Raw genomic sequence first — 17,812 nt, 5'->3', positions numbered from 1 at the left:
GGGCAACAGAGAGAGAGAAAAAAAAGAGAGAGAGAAATCTCCAGGCACTGAGAGAGAAAGAGAAGAGAAGAGAAAGAAGAAGAGAAGAAGAGAAGAGAAGAGAGAGAAGAGAAGAGAAGAGAAGAGAAGAGAAGAGAAGAGAAGAGAAGAGAAGAGAAGAGAAGAGAAGAGAAGAGAAGAGAAGAGAAGAGAAGAGAAGAGAAGAGAAAGAGAAGAGAAGAGAAGAGAAGAGAAGAGAAGAGAAGAGAAGAGAAGAGAAGAGAAGAGAAGAGAAGAGAAGAGAAGAGAAAGAAGAGAAGAGAAGAGAAGAGAAGAGAAGAGAAGAGAAGAGAAGAGAAGAGAAGAGAAGAGAAGAGAAGAGAAGAGAAGAGAAGAGAAGAGAAGAGAAGAGAAGAGAAGAGAAGAGAAGAGAAGCAACAATTTAGTAGAAGGTTTCTCTCCATGCCTGCCATCTCCAAGCTCCCAGAACCTCACTGGGGGATCACATTATCTCTCTGCACCTGCCTCCTGCCAGGCAAGGCAGAGTTGCTTCAGGGTGCAAGGTCAAGCCACATCTGGGCAGAGGTGAGAACTTTCCCCTGTGCTCAGGAGAGACCACAGCTCCATAACCCCTGGTGAGACATAGCCAAGCAAGATCACAGCTCCCAGCTGGGTCTGTAGAGCTGCATTTGATGTGGTGGGGCACCAGGATCTGCAGCACCCCACTTGCTCCACATCCCGCCTTGTCTATAGGCTGGTACAGGGTGAGAGCCAGACACATGAACCCCGCTTGGCTGCAGAGATTTTCCTTTGTGCTGCTCTCTGTCTGTTCCAGTTGGGGGCTTTCTGGGCCATGTTCTGCTACAGAAGCCTCCAGCAGTGGGGCACTGGAGGTCCATTAACCCCATAGGGAGCCCTCTGTGCACAGCCTTCTCCCTCACTCTCCCTTCCCCGTGCAAGCGGCCAGATTTGGGAAATGGGTGAAGGGAGAGAGCACAGGCAAACAGGTGGTTATTTGCATGCCAGAGAGATTAGGGCTCTGTACCTACACAGAGGGGCTGGAACAAAGCATAAAAGGGGGGAGAAGGAGGGAATTAGAGGGGATGTCTTGTGAGTCGCTCCCGGGCCTGTTAAGCTGCCCAGGAATTTTTCTCCACTTGGTTGCTGTAGGTACACTTTGTCCATTTCTCCCCTAGGTGCCAGGTCTCTGCCATACCCTTCCTGCACCATCGGCCTCAGTTTCTTGGTCAGACAGGCTTATTTTCACAGCTGTATGCAAAAGCATCACTGGCCTTTGATTACAGATGCTCCTAAGTGGCATCAGACAACCATTAGAAAGCAGGCAGGCTTTCTCCATGTCCGAGCTGGCCTTTGCTGCTGTTCAGTTTATTCTATCACTGTCCTGCTGGCAATACGCTCCCAGGGTGCATGCTCTTTCCTCCCAGCCCCCTTGGCTAAAGGACTACAAGAAGGCTGTGATGTTCACATCCCTTGACAGTGATAGCCATGGGAAATGCCAGCAGTCACGTGCTGATTGTAGACTGCCAAGAGGACAAGGACATTCCTATGGATGGTACACACAGGGCTAGCACCTGGGACCTTTGGATCTGGGTGTGTTTCTCAAGGCAGTCCCTCTTCTTTGTGTCCTCCAGGCAACGGAGACGACTTGCCCTGATTCCCATAGCACTGCTGTTGCTCTGCTCCTCAAAACATTTGAGAGTTTGCTCATGGAAGCACCCAGGCATCTGCCATCACCATGGGTCCCTACAACAGAAATCTCCAAAATTCAGGACCCCGTCATACATGAAAAAAGGGAGATGGAGCTGCCTCTAAATATTGGGCAGTAAGTTTGGGCAGTTCTTCTTCTGGATGGCTGTATCCTAACAACTCTTGCACACTATACATCAGGAAAAAAATATTTTACGGGAAGGGTCATTGGGCACTGGAACAGGCTGCCCAGGGAGGTGGTTGAGTCACCCTCCCTGGAGGTGCTTAAAGGACGGGTGGATGAGGTGCTGAGGGGCATGGTTTAGTGATTGATGGGAATGGTTGGACTTGATGATCCAGTGGGTCCTTTCCAACCTAGTGATTCTATGATTCTATGATTCTGAACCACAGAGGCTGGAGCAGGCTACTCCAGTATCTCCCCCCCGGCCCCCGCCCAGCACTCAGGCACTGCAACAAGGGTCAGAGGTGTGAACTGAAAATTGACTGCGATAAAGATATTTCCAAGGCAAAGAATCATTGAAAGGAAGAAGAGATTCATTATACGCTCTCCAGATACCCATACCTTCCCCCTCACACCCTTTCTGGCTTTGTCTGGATCACTGGCACCAAGACAGTGAGACTAAACAGTCTCGTTCAGTTTCTGTCATCACACACCCGCTGCTTTCTCCCAGCTCCATCTGACTGACAAAGGTGCTGCAAAAGCACAACCAGTTTTTAATCAGTGCTGGTGCTCCACCACAGCTCTTCTGCACAGAGCTACCTCAAATAAGAGCAACTGACACCAAAAGCAACCTGAGCGTTTTTATCCAAACCCCTCTCCCAGTCTCACATTTCTTGATCTCATCCTGTACCACAAATGAAATGAATCAATCAAACCATCACAATTCGCTTCTCACCATCTCCAGCTTCCTAGCAAGAAAATATTTGCCTGTCTGTGGCATTGCTTATCAATGATGAGTCAATGCCATCTGATTTTTCAGAGTACGTTAGACTCTGACTCCGTCAGTCCTGCTGGAGTTCGGAGCTGGATGGGTACCTCTGCTGGAGCCACTTACTCGGTGCTACGCAACTGTCCAGCAAGGCATAAAAGGGCTTTTACCTGCCTGCAGCTTGATGCTGCCTAAAAAAACAATGATGTGCACCAGAGGCGCTCGCCTGTGAAGATGCCTCCAAAGCCAATATGCTGTAGCATGGATCTGCTGGAGGTTTATCCCAGCTCTGAGCTAGGCATTTCAGAGCTGCCTTGTTCCTAACACCACGGCATATGCACTGGCTTTTCCACTCATGGCTGCATACAGTGGTTGTACTGGGTACCCTAGACTTGCCTTTGCACACTCTACACTTTGCAATTATTTTCTCCTTTGTTAAGGAGATTCATCCAGAGGTAAAAATACCATGAGTAAGTTCGCATACATCTAAAAGCTCATCAGCACGGGCACTCATCCTTTCCCCTGCATCACACACAGGTAGGTCAGAGCTGGCGCTGCCACGGAGCTGCGAGGGGGTGCCAGGAGAAGACTTGTGTGACACCAGAAGTCACCAACACAAGCAGGGAGGGCAAAGGCCACAGCAGGTTCTGATGTGGGTGCCATTCCCTGGATGCACATAGAACACAGAGCTGGACGATGCTCAGCAAAGCCCTCCTGTGCCAGGCAAGCTGCTTCCAGGAGGATCCATGTGAACGCCAGGGCGGCTGCTGGTGCCTACACAACAGTATGATTGGAGTGTGTGTGTCTGTTTATTAGATGTAAGGGCCACAATTCATGCCACCAGTCCACCCCCCCAGCCCACAGATCACCCTGGGAAAACATTTGTTACAGAATTAAATGAGTGCAGGGCTGGGACGAGCTGTCCCACTGGCAGCCGGTGCCAGGATCCAAGCATCCCTCCATGACACTGACCTGTGCAATGAAGCAACGACCTCCCGACCACGGGCTGAGCCTCTGAGGGCCAAGCGGACCTGTCTGCAGCGCTCCCTTCTCCCTCTGGCTGGCAATTCCCGGCTCTTGACAAGGGCACCCAGTTAGAAGGTCCCGCTGGCTCTTTGCTCCATGGTGTGCACGCTGCCAGCCAAATAAATGCAAGGCAATGCCTGTGGGAATCCAGCACCCGTCGAGCAGCCTCTTGTGCCCTGCTCCTTCCTTTGGGGCAGCTATGCCCTGACTAGGGAGCTAATCTTCCTCTCAGTCTGCTTTCCTCCAGCTCCAATGCTGCCCAGCAAAGCCACCTGTGGCCAATCTTGGGGGGGACACCCTGTCCAGGGGACCCCCCTCGCCTCCTGTGGGTGCAGGTAGTGCCCCACGGCGCTCCCAGCGTGGATGTGGGTCAGCAGCTGCTTATGGTTTCAGAGACTGGCGGGCGCTGAGCGGGCAGAAAGCACTTCTCCACTTTTAAGAGGCTTTTCCAGCCAATGGGGAGGAGGTGGCAGCCTGCTACGGCCCGAATCCCCCGGTAATCCCGCTGCCATGGGGCTCCTCACCTTTCCCCCAACAGAGTGGGGCAGGCTAAGTGGCATGAGGGTTGACGGTGATGGATCCAGTCAGGGGAGAGGGTGCTGGGAAGGTAAGCAAGGGAGGACGAGGGCACAGAGAGGGAAGGGGCAGCTTTTCATACCCCTCACTGCTTCCTCAGCCACCGGCCAGAAGGATGGAGAAGCGCTGGCGTGGTTCCGCAGGGCATGTGCCCAGCAGAGAGAGGAGATGAGGTGGATCAGCGGAGGAATCACTGCTGTCCCTGGCTCAAAGGGTGAGATCCAGCCCACCTCTGGCAGCTCACTGAACACCCCCTGCTCAATAAAACCTCTCAGTGCTTGCTACCCAGGAGGGTGCCAGGGACAAGCCAGTCTGGCTAGGTGTTGGGGAACTCATTTTACTGCCACGGAGGGGGCTGGGGCTCAACCCAGGTGGGATTTCAGGGAGGGTGGAGGGAAAGGTCCAAGCTGTAAACACCTCAAGCCCCTCAGCCTCCAGTGCTATGCCTTTCTCGTGGCAGGATGGTGCCCGGGGGGGCTGGCTGTGGAGGCTTTGCAGTGCTCACAGCCAGGGTTTAATTTCTATTAATAAGGCTAATCGGCTAAAGCCCTGGCTGTTGCTCACACTCCCTCCCTCGTTGCCTCTCACTGTGGCCCTCAACAGTGGGCCCAGGCCGGTGGGGCCCCAACAGGTCCCCAGAGTAGGATTTATCCCCACACCAAGCAGCCCCACGCCACCCCTCCAGACAAGTAGAATCACAGAATAGTTTGGATTGGAAGGGACCTTAAAGATCATCTAGTTCCACCCCCGCTGCCATGGGCACTAGGCAAGCACAGCATAGCAGCCTTCAACACCCCAACCATGGGCAGTCCTCATGGCCCCAGTGCTGGCAGGGACTCCACGTCCTCCTCCCCCCGTGTCCTCTGACTGAGGCGATGTCCCAGCCACTGGGATGGCTACAGAAGCAGCATTCTCCATTTTATTTTTTAAAAACAAGATCTTTTCCCACAGGACAACAGGCGAAGGAGCAGGGCAACAGCACTAGGCACTATCGCCTGCCCCCACTGTGCTCCAGGGCTGCCCAGCAAGGGAAGGGGCCGTGGCAGGGTGTGAGAAGGGGAAAATATTGCTACAAACGGACACGGTTGCCAAAGGGTCCAAGAGCTCCATGCTGTAGACCCTGTCAACTGGACCACGCTGCTGGAAGCCTTCTTGTGGTCTCCTCCCTTTGGGGTTCATTCTTCTGGTAGCAAAGTTCGGCAAGTTCTCTGCCCACAACAGGGCTGGCAAAGATTCACCTTCCTCATCCTGCTCCAGATGATCTTACCTTTCCATCCTTCTGCCTCCCAGACCAGCAGCATCCCCTCTCCCAGGCCACCAGCACCAGTAACACCAGACTTATCCCACTAAAGTACAGTAACACCACACGGGGAGGGGAGAACAGGGGACAATCCAAAAAGAGCGGCAGGGATGTGCTGCTGGCTAAAGCATCCCAGACAGCCAGGTGAGGTGGGTCCCCATGAACCAGAGGGAAAGGATGGGTAAAAAAAGAGGTTGCTCTGTGAGTGGTAGCACTAGGCTGCCCAGCCGGGGTCACAGCCCGTCACTTGTACCCCTCTCCCTTCCCTGCTGAAATTCTTCACTATCCACAGCCCCACTTCATCGGATGATGGGTGCTGAGCGGTCATTGGTGACCGTGGGACGCAGCTTGACTGTGGCGAAGGGGTTGGTACCTCTGGAAGAGGAAAGGAAACAGGCAGCCATCAGGAAATCTGAATAGACCATGGAAGGAACTTGCTGACAAAGAAAAGGTTATTTAGTTCTGCTGGACAGCCACCTTCATGCCAAGGAGGTAAGTGTGGTAAAGGTTTCTGCTGAGTATGTTTTCTCTCTCCTTAACACTCTGCTGTAGGTTTCCCTGGGCTCTCCTCAGGGCTTCTCACCCTCTGTCTTCCACGTGGTGACAAAGGGACACTCGCATAGGGCTGTCCCTTACAACAACACTCTACACTTGTGGCCCTGACCCTCCAAGCAAGAAATCAGGCAGCAGGAAGAGGCAAGAGCACCATGGCAGAGACACGGAGACACCAACCCAGCAGGAGGAAGAAAAGCAGGGATTTAAGGCAAGCCTTATTTCCATAGACTTGGCTCATCAAAGCTAAAAGGCAGTCCCTCATGCCTCAGCCCCTTCCAAGCAGGCAGAGCTGCCTGAAGCGTTTAGCTCCACACTCAGGCTGAGAGCTGCTATTGTGGCTCCTCTAGGATGGATGAGAAGGAACATGCAGGTCTGGCCACCTGCTCAGGGTGCTCAGCTCCGACCTCGTATTACCAGAGGTAGGAGAGAGGCTTCATGGATAGCCAGAATGGCCCAACTCCTGTCCTAGAAGGTGGTTTGTCTATTGCTTCCCTCCAGACATGTCCCTGTTCCTCCCACCTTTGATAATCCAAAACATTAAACAATAACAGCATTGTAATAACATCCCCCTGTTCCCATCCAATCATTCCAGAATGCAGCTCCACACCTCACTCACCGTGGGAAGAGTTCAGGGGGCTGGTCAAATACTCCTGATTTCTGCAGTGAAAATAAAAGGCAGCAGTGAACTGTCTGGGTGGGGAATGGAGAGACAGAAGTGGGGCAGGAGGCACCGCACACATGGAGGAAGATTCCACAAAACACTTCAGTGAGTTAGCAGCCCAAGTCCTATTAACAGGGCCCTGACTCCTCCTTATTCATCAAGGTTTGCAAAAGCCCAGAAATTCACTGCTACACCTACTTTGAGGTGGTGGGGAGCTGTCCCTACACCAAAGTTTCCCTATTTCCCTAGGACACCTCTCTTTGTCTTGGGAAAGAAAGGAGATGCCTCAGATCCCCAGAGGGTCATGTCTGAAGAGCACAGCAAACAGGGACAGTCTGAGCTACGTTTCACTCTGCCAGCACAGCCAGAGATGCCCCCTCTCTCACGTTGCCCACACATCCTGGCAAAGATTTTATCATCAGTGCCCTCACAAGCTTCCTGCATCCATGGCAGGCTCATGTTAGCTGTTAGGTAGCTGTTGCTACCTACCCTACATAGCACACTCATTATATAGAATCATGGAATCACTAGGTTGGAAAGGACCCACTGGATCATCGAGTCCAACCATGTGTGGGCGAACTTGATAGAGAAAGATGGACCCAAGTCCTGAGGCCCTTATTCTTGGCCAGTAGGCAATGAAGGACCAGTAAAAACTCGTCTGTGCCAGTTTGTCTAGCTGGTGGCAGACAAGAAAGCCACCTGTGGCTATCTATGTTCCAGTTAGGAAGTCAAACACACACCTGTTTGCTTCTGGCTCAACTGGAGGATGTCTTAGGCAGAAATTTAGAGCAAGGCTGAGTCTTTCCAAACTCCTAGCGAGGCTCAATTGTCCTGCCATGGTACTCCAAACATTCCACACACTTCATTGCTCAATCCCAGCTCTATTCCTACAACCTAGCCCTGGGATAGTATGGAAATATATGACCTAGAGGGGAAATAAGCTGCAGAGCTGGCTCCCCTCTGTGCTGCCTAAGGCTCCCTGAAACCACAGAGCAGCGCATGAAGGGAAAAAAAGAGTAATTAAATATTGCATTTTTCAGTCTTTTGAGCCATCTGGTTGCTTGCAACCTCACACTGTCCTGGAGCCAGCAACTAGAGACAAGATTTCCCAGCTTCCTATGAGACTGAGCAAGTAACGTCCCACAGGCAGCACTGTTCTTCCCTCTCCCAGGTCCTCACTGTGAACTAGTGCAACTTTAACTTTGCCTGTCCTCACCAATCGATTCTCCACACCTGGCAGCAGTGGTAAGCTGAGCCATAAGCCATGGTTTGGACACGACTTGTTCTAAGGCTCTCCAAACCAGCTGTGTTCTTTGACCCTGGCTTTCCTCCTATCAGAACTGTGGCTTTAACTCAACTCTTTCTTGAATTTAGGATAGGAGCCTTATGAAACTCCTCCCCATTCTCTTAAGGAAGAAGAAGGATGGCATCTCTGTTAGCTGGTCATCCACCCACGCCCCAGGCCAGCCTGATCACTCCATGGTCCTACTATTAGCAGAAAGAGGTGCTGCCCTGGAGCCACCAGAAATCAGGCTGGGAGGTCATGGAGAAAAGGACTGAACTGAAGCGTCCCTGGTGAGCAAAAAGAGAGAGAAATGAGAAGGGCGGGGGCAAAAAAGCAGTCCCTCAGGGGAGGAAAGCCAGGCACTGAGGATCTGCACACACAAGGCTGACGGGCAGAGGCGATCAGGACATGGTGACGTGCGAAGAGACTGGGTGAGAAAGGCCAGTGCTAACAAGACCCCCCAGCTCAGAAAGGGAAGAGGTCACACACCTACATCTGGAAGGTGGTTTTCTTTCTCAATAGGCCAATGCAGAATAGCTATGTCTTGAAGGATGGAAGTCAGACCTGGCCCACTCCACACACACCCATCAGTCACTCCTCCTGCTCTTACCCTGGAGCCAGAACTGACCGGGGTGGCCACCCCACTCTGGTGATTGCTGGCACCCACCGAGAGGGGAGGTGGGTTCGGCAAACTGGACTGGGCAGTGGCAGGCCAGTAATTGCTAGAGGAAGGAGTGCTGGGACGGTCCAGGATGTCATCCATACTGTGGCTGCTTCGCAGCGGGAAGGACCTGAGCAACAGGAGAAGACAGTGGGGTGAGAGTCAAAGACCAAGGAACAGGGAACAGCACAGGTGCTATCCACAACATGTATCTGCGGGATGTCTGGAGAAAACACACATGGCTTGGACTGGCCCAGTCACAAGTGCCTTTGAGAAGATATTACATGTGTTAGGGGAGCCATCTAGGGTGAGCCTGTGAGACCTCAGGGCACAGCAAGGCTCCCAGCAGATGCTCCAGCATGAGAGCACTGCAGCTCTCTATGGGGCACACCCCAAACAGCCACCCCACGGGTGTTAGTGACCCACCAGGCACCACCTCAGCTCCTGCCTGGCCAGTTGGTCTCCTGTTACCTGGTGGCTGGCTCCTCCAATTCCCTCACTTCCTCCAGAGGCTTTACATAAGCTTCAGGGAACCAGCCGCATCTAGGGCATAGGAACAGAGAAAAATGAGGTCCAGGAAAACACGATTTGTGGTTCTTCAGATCCAGCTGCCCAGCACTCCTGATCCATGACCCGTCCCACACACCAACCAAGCCACTGCTGCTGCTATGTGTGACAGGGTTTCTGCACGTCTTTCATCCTTAGGTGGGGCATGGGGTTATGATAAGACAGTCCTTGAGGTAGGAACAGGACTATTTTATCTCAGAATCTGTGCAAAATTCCTTCTACCAGGAGCAACATTGGAGCAATCCAGGAAGAGATGCTCTAACCGAGCAGGGTTGCCAAGGCCAGCACACAAGGAAGCTGTGGAAATCCCTTCTCCTCAGAGCAAAGCAGCTCCATCCCAGGAACCTCTCGGAAAGAAAAGTACAGCTTTTGCTCTTTTCTCATCTGAGTGCGAGCTTCCCTGCAGAGCACAGTGCAGGGTTGCTGCTTGGAACAGGACAGGCTTTGCAAAGAGATGTTGGCCGGCAGCACCACAGGGAGTAATTCAGTAAGCACTGGGTGCAGCAGTTTCCATGTCCTGTCTGTGCTGGAGGGTGCAGCGGCAGCTGCTGTGAGAGCTGAGAAATGCTTGGCCTCTCAGGTAACTCCAGCAGTTCACGGCCCTGAGATGGGTCCCGTGACAGGAGTTACTCAATTATGCAAGCCGAGAGGGGGGCACTGCATCCCTGGCTCTCCCATCTCAAACCCCTTGGAGATTTCTTGGGCAGCTCATCCATGCTCACCCTGCCCCACTGCGCCTCCTCAGCTTGAAGAGACTCAAGCTCGGCACAGCTCACGATTTAGGACATTACAGGCATAATTTCAGCCGTAAGCCTCCCAACTCCGGACTCAACAAGCCTGAATCAGGCAAATCTACAGCACTGAAGTCACATACGTGGACAAGCCTTCCAGCTTGCCGTACAGCCAGCCGTTCTGCGCATCCGGCATCAGCACCGTGATGATGTCCCCGGGGTCAAACCGGAGGAGTGTCCGGTTGGCACCTGTCGTGTGGGGCACGATCGCCTGCACTCTTGCCGTGCTGCTCCTCTTCCTGCCTTCGCTGCCGCTGCTGGCCTCACCAAAGGAACCCGACCGGGAGGTACGGCCAGTAGGGAGCAAACCTGCAGGGAGGCATTGGAATGGTCTGGTTGGAGTTCAGCATCCTCCTGCAAGATCCACAGTTCCTCGAAGGGACCAGCACTTCCCTGGAGCACTTCCCTGGTCATCTACCCTAGAGGAGGAGTAGATGGCCTTTCTCTATTGCCAGAGAGCAGGGCATAGCACAGGAAAGGGTAAAACATTCATCTCACAGGAGAAAATCAACTCAAGCTGAAACTACTTACTTTGTACTATGTCCTCTTTGGCCAGATGTCTAGGGCACAGGTACTGCCTGCTACAATGACCCACTCACTCTTCCCTACCCTGCTAAAGCAACTGAGTATTTGGGTTGTTTTTCTCTCCCCTTGTCCTTTTTCTTTTTTTTTTTTTAACACTTTAGGCTGAAATTTTTCAGGAAGGAAACACAGGTTAGACGAGAGGTAACAGGCTGCATTTTGTGGGGCAGGGCCTACAAAATAATCTGGTAGCACAAGGGAAAGTACATTAGCAAAACATAAACTCCAGTAAGAACCAACCCTCACGGTTCAAGAAGCCTTGAAAATGGCACATCTGTGCGTCCCCTACCTCACACAGCCAGCCAGGAAGCCTAGTCTTGTCCTGGATTGACCCTGCTCTGAAGGTTGAGCTCAGCCTCTGCTTCATTTAACGTTGCCTTCCCCAGTTCCCATGTGCGCTCTTCTCTCACCATGCCTAGAGATGTGGCTGAGGACTGAGAACCAACCCTCCCGAGGGACCAAACCACTGTGTCTCCCCACACCATGGGTCATACTGGCTGATGGTGTCCTCCGCAGTGGCCGCCTGGGGGATTCTGGTTGAGGAGATGGTCTCATTTCTGGATGCTCCGGAGAGAAGACGCTGGGTCTACTTCCAGTCATCGGAGAAGCAAAGTCCCCAAGGGGTCTCTGGGGCTGTTGGAAGGAAAGGAGGCTAAATGCGTATCAACAGGGGCTGTGTTAAGTGGGAGATACTCCAAGAGATATCCAGTCACTCTCAGAAAGCCAAACCCAACACGCTGCTGCATTGCAACCCATACACATAATTTCCTTCATCTCGGACAGAAGCTGGACAAGGCAGCAAGTACCACAATCGGCCAAGGACTGGCCTTGCCCTGCAGCCTGAAAGGGGCAGCCACAGCCTCACCGTCACAGAATCATAAAATGCTTTGGGTTGGAAGTGACTTTTAAAGTTCATGTAGCCCAACCCTGCCGGAATAAGAAGGGATATCTGCAAATAGATCAGGTTGCTCAGAGCCCCATCCAGCCTGACCTTGAATCTTTCCAGGGATGGGTCACCTACCAACCCTTTGGGCAGCCTGTTTCAGTGTTTCACCAAACAAAGTGGAGGCGTCCGTGGGCTACTCACCATCTCCAGGTGGGTGGGGTTGAGCCGGCCTGATGGATACCCTGAGCCATGGGAGGCTGGAAGAAGACCCTGCGTATGGCTGTTTGAGGGGTTGCGGCTGGCATCCAGCTGCTCCTTCCACAGCGGTGCCTTGGTCTGGATCATGCCCCTTGCCTGGGGAGAGAGAGAGGATAAGTAGGAGTGATCGACAGGGCAGAGCAGCTATAGAGGGAGCCAAAGGCTGCCACACGCACTAGGTTGGGGACCAGGTCCTCCCACAATTAGGTCTGTGGGAATGGCCAAACAGAGCCATGTAGGAGTGAATTTCTAGGAGGAAGCCCTCCAGCAGAGCCCCCATAGTCCCAAAGACCTTGCTATAAACACCTACATCACCTTTCCCTCTCCCATTGCCTACACAGCCAGCTAACCCTGTGTCAGCATCATCCTCAGCCTCAGCCGTGCTAATCCAGGCTAGTACGGTCAGCCTGGACCCCACAACAAGAAACGAAACAGAGTTTCCTGCCCAGTTCATGCATAGACGTTGTCTTCACCCAAGGGGTTGCTCAGCCCTGGCTCCCTCCTGCCTGCCTGCTCCCCCAGCTCCCCTTCCCTGGCACACCAGGGCCGTACCCGGCTATAAAACTGGAGGAGGGTGTTGTACAGCATCTGATGCTTTTCAGCCAGGAAGCGATAACGACGTTTCTCCTCCAGCTCCGCTTCCCTCTGGCTCTCTGAGACGAATGCCTGCATCTCCGAGCGCAGTCGCATCACGTTCTCCTGGGCCACAGGGGAGAAAGAGAGGAAAAGATCAGTGTAAATCCAGAAGAGTGGGCTCAGACAAGGCAGGGGAAGGGTTGAAAGAGGTGACGTCTGTCAGCTTCCCAGTCTGCTCACAGTACTGAAGCAGCACAGAGAAGAGCAGTGCCAGGGACCAAAACTGAGGCTTGCTAAATGAGGCAAGGGCTTGGCAGGGGTGAGAACCACGCGTAGACAGCACCCTTTAGAAAAGGAGAAAGGAATTTCCTGCTTTCCAGACAAGCCTGCTGCCTTTTTAACATTGAAGACAACCTCCTGGATTTTAAGGAAAGACAATGTTTCTCAGAAATCAGTCCTGGCTCCAAATAAATCACCCAGTTCTTTTTCCAGCTCCCCTTCCCGTAATAGCTGCTCACCTTCATCTCCCGGACATTTTTATCACGGGTCCTTTCCATTCTCCACAGCTCTGCCATGCACTTATCCAGGTTGGTGGCTCTGCGCTGGTACTCCAGCTCATACTGCTTCTGACTCTCCTGCCAAAGGGAAACCAGACTGAGTGAGGAACTGAAGACTCAGCCACCTTGTCATGCAGCAAAGGTCCTGCTCTGATGGGTGGTTGAACCTCCGAGTCACCTTGAATCCAGGCTTCACCTAGACCTCTTATAAGAAGCCTTTCTTTACATTTCTCTTCATTTTGAAGGGACCCAGAGTGCTGATGAACCTCAAGGTCTCAGGAACAAGAACTGGCACCCAGCTCTCTTGGCACTGGGAACAAGCCCCAGGCCTCTGTCTCCTTCCGTGACACTAGCCGCCAGCATGGCCAGCTGGGCCACAACAGCACAGGACCCACATGTATGCAGAGGCTGTGGCTGAGGGAAGCTGGGAACTCTACTTTTGGGATGCCAAGACTCTTAGACACGTTGAAGAATTTGGCAAGTCCTGCTGCACAAAGAACAGTTGTCTGCTCTCTTTAGCTCTCTGTCATCAGCCAGGCCAGGAGAGGTTCGGTCCATGAGGTTTGGTCGTTCAGCCTGGACAAGAGAAGGCTCCGAGGAGACCTTACAGCGACCTTCCAGTACCTGAAGGGGGCCTGCAAGAAAGCTGGGGAGGGACTGTTTACAAAGGCTTGTAGTGACAGGATGAGAAGGAATGATTTTAGATTGGAGGGGGGAAGATCTAGATTAGACATAAGGAGGAAATTCATCACAATGAGGGTGGTGAAGCACTGGAGCAGATCGTCCAGAGATGCTGTGGATGCCCCCTCCCTGGAGGTGTTCAAGGCCAGCTTGGATGAGGCTTCAAGCAGCCTTATACAGTGGGAGGTGTCCCTGCCCATGGCAGGGGGGTTGGAACAGGATGATCTTTAAGGTCCCTTCCAACCCAAATCATTCTATGATGACAGAAGAAGAAGATAATCCTCCCTAACTCCTGCTGAGGAAGCCAAGGAAATACCCAAGTCCACAAGCAAAAGCCATTGGGTGGAGAGGGAAACGAGGGGAGTTAAGGATGAGAAGAGACTTCATCACTCACACTGATGAACTGCACATCCATTTTGGTGTTCTTCTCCATGTGCTGTAGCAGGTCCACATGGAAGGTCTGAGCCTGGAAGAGGCAAAGGAGCCATCACCCTCATCCCTTCACCATACCGGGTGTTACATGCACTGTGGTGAGGGCTGGCTCACAAACTCCACAGAGCTAGTGGCTCCTTTGCCGCCTGGACCCCAAACAGAAGCCAGAAATGGGCACATCAGGGCTACCATGGAGCAGCCCTGCAGCCTGTGTGTCAGGCATCTGTCACTCTACTGCACACCCTCCACCACCTTGGTGGAGTGGTGGTGACAGTCCACCAACAGCACCAAGCATCGAGCAGCCAGGCTCTGCTATGCGCCCCGTCACGCACAGCAGGTGTGACAGGGAGGCAGTCACCTCCCAGCAGGCACGTCAGAGGATGGGAGATGTGGCAAATGGAGCAAATACGAGCATGATGTTGTTAAGGTAGTGTCTTTTCCCCCCACCTGCACCAACCCCCAGGAAAAACCACTCACCACAACTTCCAAATCGGAGCTCAGGAGTCTCTGCGTGTCGGACATCTGCATCAGAATTTCACCTTCAGGGAAAGAAAGAGGAGAGAGTGGAAAAATCCCATGGCCATTTCCTCGTGCTATCAAGGTGGCAGACCAGTAGTGTGCGACTCGGGCTGATGATACACGGGTGTGAAAGTCCAACAGATATCACCATGCACTGCTCTCTGCACCCTGAGAGAGGCTGGTAGCCTTCCTCCCAAGGGCTCAACTCCGCCACCCCTCCCCAGGCACTGCCAACACACGATTGCTCCAGCCCACGACACTGCTACAGTGCCAGGTGCCAGCAGGCAACCTCGGATCTGCTGTGCGCTCCGGGTGCTGGGTGCCTTATGAGGAACGGCTGAGAGAGCTGGGGGTGTTTAGCCTGGAGAAGAGGAGGCTGAGGGGAGACCTCATTGCTTTCTACAACTACCTGAAAGGAAGTTATGGAGAGGAGGGAGCTGGCCTCTTCTCCCAAGTGACAGGGGACAGGACGAGAGGGAATGGCCTCAAGCTCCGCCAGGGGATGTTGAGGCTGGACATTAAGAAAAAATTTTTCACGGAAAGGGTCACTGGGCACTGGCAGAGGCTGCCCAGGGAGGTGGTTGAGTCCCCTTCCCTGGAGGTGTTTAAGGGACAGGTGGAAGAGGTGCTGAGGGGCATGGTTTAGTGATTGATGGGAATGGTTGGATCCAGTGGGTCTTTTCCAGCCTGGTGATTCTATGCTTCTATGGTTTCCACTCTGCCACAGCCTGTTCAAGCCCCGTTTCCACCTGCAGTGGCACCCCAGGTCTAGTGCGAGGTTCAGGCTGTCCTATAAGAAAGTAGCTACAGCACCCATTGCTGATGCTTTGTGCAGTCCCACTTCACCAGTGTTGATGGTATGAAACCACAAAGGGAAGAGACTGACAGGGAGCAGAGGAGCGAGTCTGGTGGTGCAGGTGATGTAGGAGTCTGCAAAAGGGACTTTAGTAAAAAAAGTTAAGTATCAGACCAGTTTTTTATTTCCAACATCCATCATTAGAATTACTTGTGCTGCTGAGTGTAAGCCCCTGAGCTCTGACCTGCTGTTTCAGCTGATTGCAGGCTCAGGAGGAAAACACCCCATCTGCTGTTGTCAGTCCCTGCTCTCTGGCTTTCCCCTCACACCTGCAAGGAGGAGCGAAATCCTTCCTCCAGGATGAAAACTTTAGCTCTCGGGGCAGAATGCCCTAACAAGGACTGGCTTCCATGAAGCATCTTTTGCTGGAGGTTCATCTCAGGAGCTGGGCTCATTCATGGATCTTGGACAGATACAGGGGAGAGTGCCGGGGCCTTGGGGGGATTTTCAAGGATGTGCAATAAATTTGACTCTTGCTGCCTGGACAGGGCCTTGCACTGTGGGACACTATTTAGAGGAGCTTCCTCCAATACCTAGTAAGGGACAAGCTGAGGGGAGAGGCCAAAAAACATGTCACTGTGGCTCACCAGAGGACAGAGGATGGCAACTGGGAGAGCCTTACCCAGCACGTGTGAGGTGGAACTCTGCAGCGCTTGCTCCCCAATCTTCTCAATTGCCTTAAAATACACTTCGGCCGCTTTGGATAATGCTGTGAGCAGAGGAGAGGGGAGGTAAAGATCTGGTCTGCTTTCCCACCATCGCCAGCCCTAGCAAGCAGCACACAGCCACCCCACGGTACCCTGCCTATCAGCAAGGGCACCCTGGCTCTTCCCCATCTGTGCCTAATAACAGCAGCAGGTCCTGGAGCAGGAGAAAAGCGAATAATGAGCAACTGAGGACATGCCATGAGGGGGACAAGCAGCCTTGTCCTGGGTGACAGCTGTCCCTCCTGACACACACTGGACACCCAGAATGGACGCAGCAGCACGGTCTGGAGCCACGTGGGACCCCACTCACCATGGAAGGCACGCAGGTAGTTGTTCCCCAGGTACACCAGGTTCTCCAGCGCAGGGTTGAACTGCTCCAGGATGCTCTGTCACCAGGCAGAAGCGCGTTAATGCTAGTCTTTCCCACACCCCAGAGACCTCAGCAGGTCGATGCCCTCCCACTGTGGTTCAGCTTGAGTGCAGCAGGGACACAGAGAGCTCCCACAGCCACAATGCCTCATGGCCGTGGGGACATACAACTGCGCACAAATCAGCTCCCTGCATTGGAGCTGGCAGGGACCTTCAGCTGCGCCAAGTCCTCTCCAGCCAGCCAGGAGAGAAGCAATGCTGGAGGGCAAGGTACCTCACATGGAGGGCCAAGTAGACCCCTCAAGATGGCTTTCTCCCAAGGCCCCACACCCTCTGTGTGGGGAGGAAATGCAAGGGGACCTGAGCAGCCTTTCCCCTTACCCCTGAGCCTGTCCAGGTGGTGGCTGCTACTCATTATCCAGGTATGAATACAAACTTTTTCCTGGCCAGGATTCGGTGCACTGCCAGAGCAAGCAGCTTGCTAAGAGAAGGGATGGACGGCTTCAGACCAGCCTCTCCGCTCTTACCTGGTGTATTTATCAAAGGCGTTTATTGCCTACACCATAGAAAACCAGAGTCTGGAATTAGCAATTCCCCCTTCTCCCAGCCCTCAGCACCTTGGTGCAGCACCGATGTGCTTAAGGAAGAATTTGTGAGATCAGATGGCTCTTTCCATCAAAGGCAAAACCAAATGACTGTGCTCCTTCCTACCGGTAACCAAGGGTTGTGACCCTTCATGCTCTGTGTCCAAACCACCCTAGTTGCCTGGTTCATTCTTAAGACCCACACCACCCTTCCGTCAGCTACCTGCTCTCAAACACAGAGCCCACAGGAGCTGCTGCAGTTCAGCCTGGGAACAAATCCAGCCCTCATCTGTCTGCCCTTCAAGGGAGCCTTTGACAGAGAACAACTCCTCTTATCCCACCCACAAGCCTCCCCTAGGCAGACAGGAGAAGCCTTTGGTGCCAGCACTCACCTTATAGATGGAGATAGTGGATCTGTAAGACAGGTCCATCTCCGGAGCCTTTTCCCTCTCCCACAGAGAAGCAAGGAGCAAAGGAGAGCACAAGGCACTATATTGGTCCAGAGGACTCTGCTTCTGCAGAGCTGGATGGATGAAAAGAGCTCGTCGCAGGCAAGGTAGGACAGCAGGAAGACACAGACGTGGTACAAAGGGAACAGAGCACGGATGGAGTTTAATAATTCACCAGCCAAGAGGTTGGAACTTGATCTCTGGAAGTAACCAGACTCTAGGGAGAGAGGAATCCTGCGACAGCCAGCAAGGGCATGTGACCACTGCCATGGATTATTAATTGCCGGCTCGGTACCCA

General features: G+C 53.1%; 1 protein-coding gene across 1 annotated transcript; it reads right to left on the bottom strand.

Annotated features, from left to right (window-relative positions):
• Positions 1-5,148: 5,148 nt before the first annotated feature.
• BAIAP2L2 (BAR/IMD domain containing adaptor protein 2 like 2) lies at positions 5,149-17,608 on the bottom strand. The gene is made up of 14 exons (XM_069855942.1): positions 17,458-17,608; positions 16,423-16,498; positions 16,028-16,114; positions 14,508-14,569; positions 13,993-14,064; positions 12,879-12,995; positions 12,337-12,483; positions 11,728-11,880; positions 11,135-11,273; positions 10,142-10,367; positions 9,172-9,243; positions 8,650-8,830; positions 6,710-6,750; positions 5,149-5,913 (listed from the first exon to the last, which is right to left on the bottom strand). The coding sequence occupies exons 1-14, from the start codon at positions 17,494-17,496 to the stop codon at positions 5,838-5,840; spliced, it is 1,488 nt and encodes a 495-aa protein (XP_069712043.1). The 5' UTR covers positions 17,497-17,608; the 3' UTR covers positions 5,149-5,837.
• Between the last annotated feature and the right edge of the window lie 204 nt (positions 17,609-17,812).

This window comes from Phaenicophaeus curvirostris, chromosome 1 (genome assembly GCF_032191515.1).
Source record: "Phaenicophaeus curvirostris isolate KB17595 chromosome 1, BPBGC_Pcur_1.0, whole genome shotgun sequence".
Classification (NCBI taxonomy): Eukaryota; Metazoa; Chordata; class Aves; order Cuculiformes; family Cuculidae; genus Phaenicophaeus; species Phaenicophaeus curvirostris.
Note: the sequence above shows the minus strand (reverse complement) of the source record. Positions and strands in the feature narration are given on the sequence as shown.

Bases quoted from the DNA above. Each gene is read 5' to 3' on its own strand.
- BAIAP2L2 (XM_069855942.1), bottom strand. From the start codon at position 17,496: ATGGACCTGTCTTACAGATCCACTATCTCCATCTATAAG. The intron at 11,274-11,727 runs GTGAGTAGCCCA...TCCTTCCAACAG, and splicing joins ACCCCACCCACCTGGAGATG to CCCCAGAGACCCCTTGGGGA. The intron at 9,244-10,141 runs GTATGTGACTTC...CCTATGCCCTAG, and splicing joins AAGCTGGAAGGCTTGTCCAC to ATGCGGCTGGTTCCCTGAAG.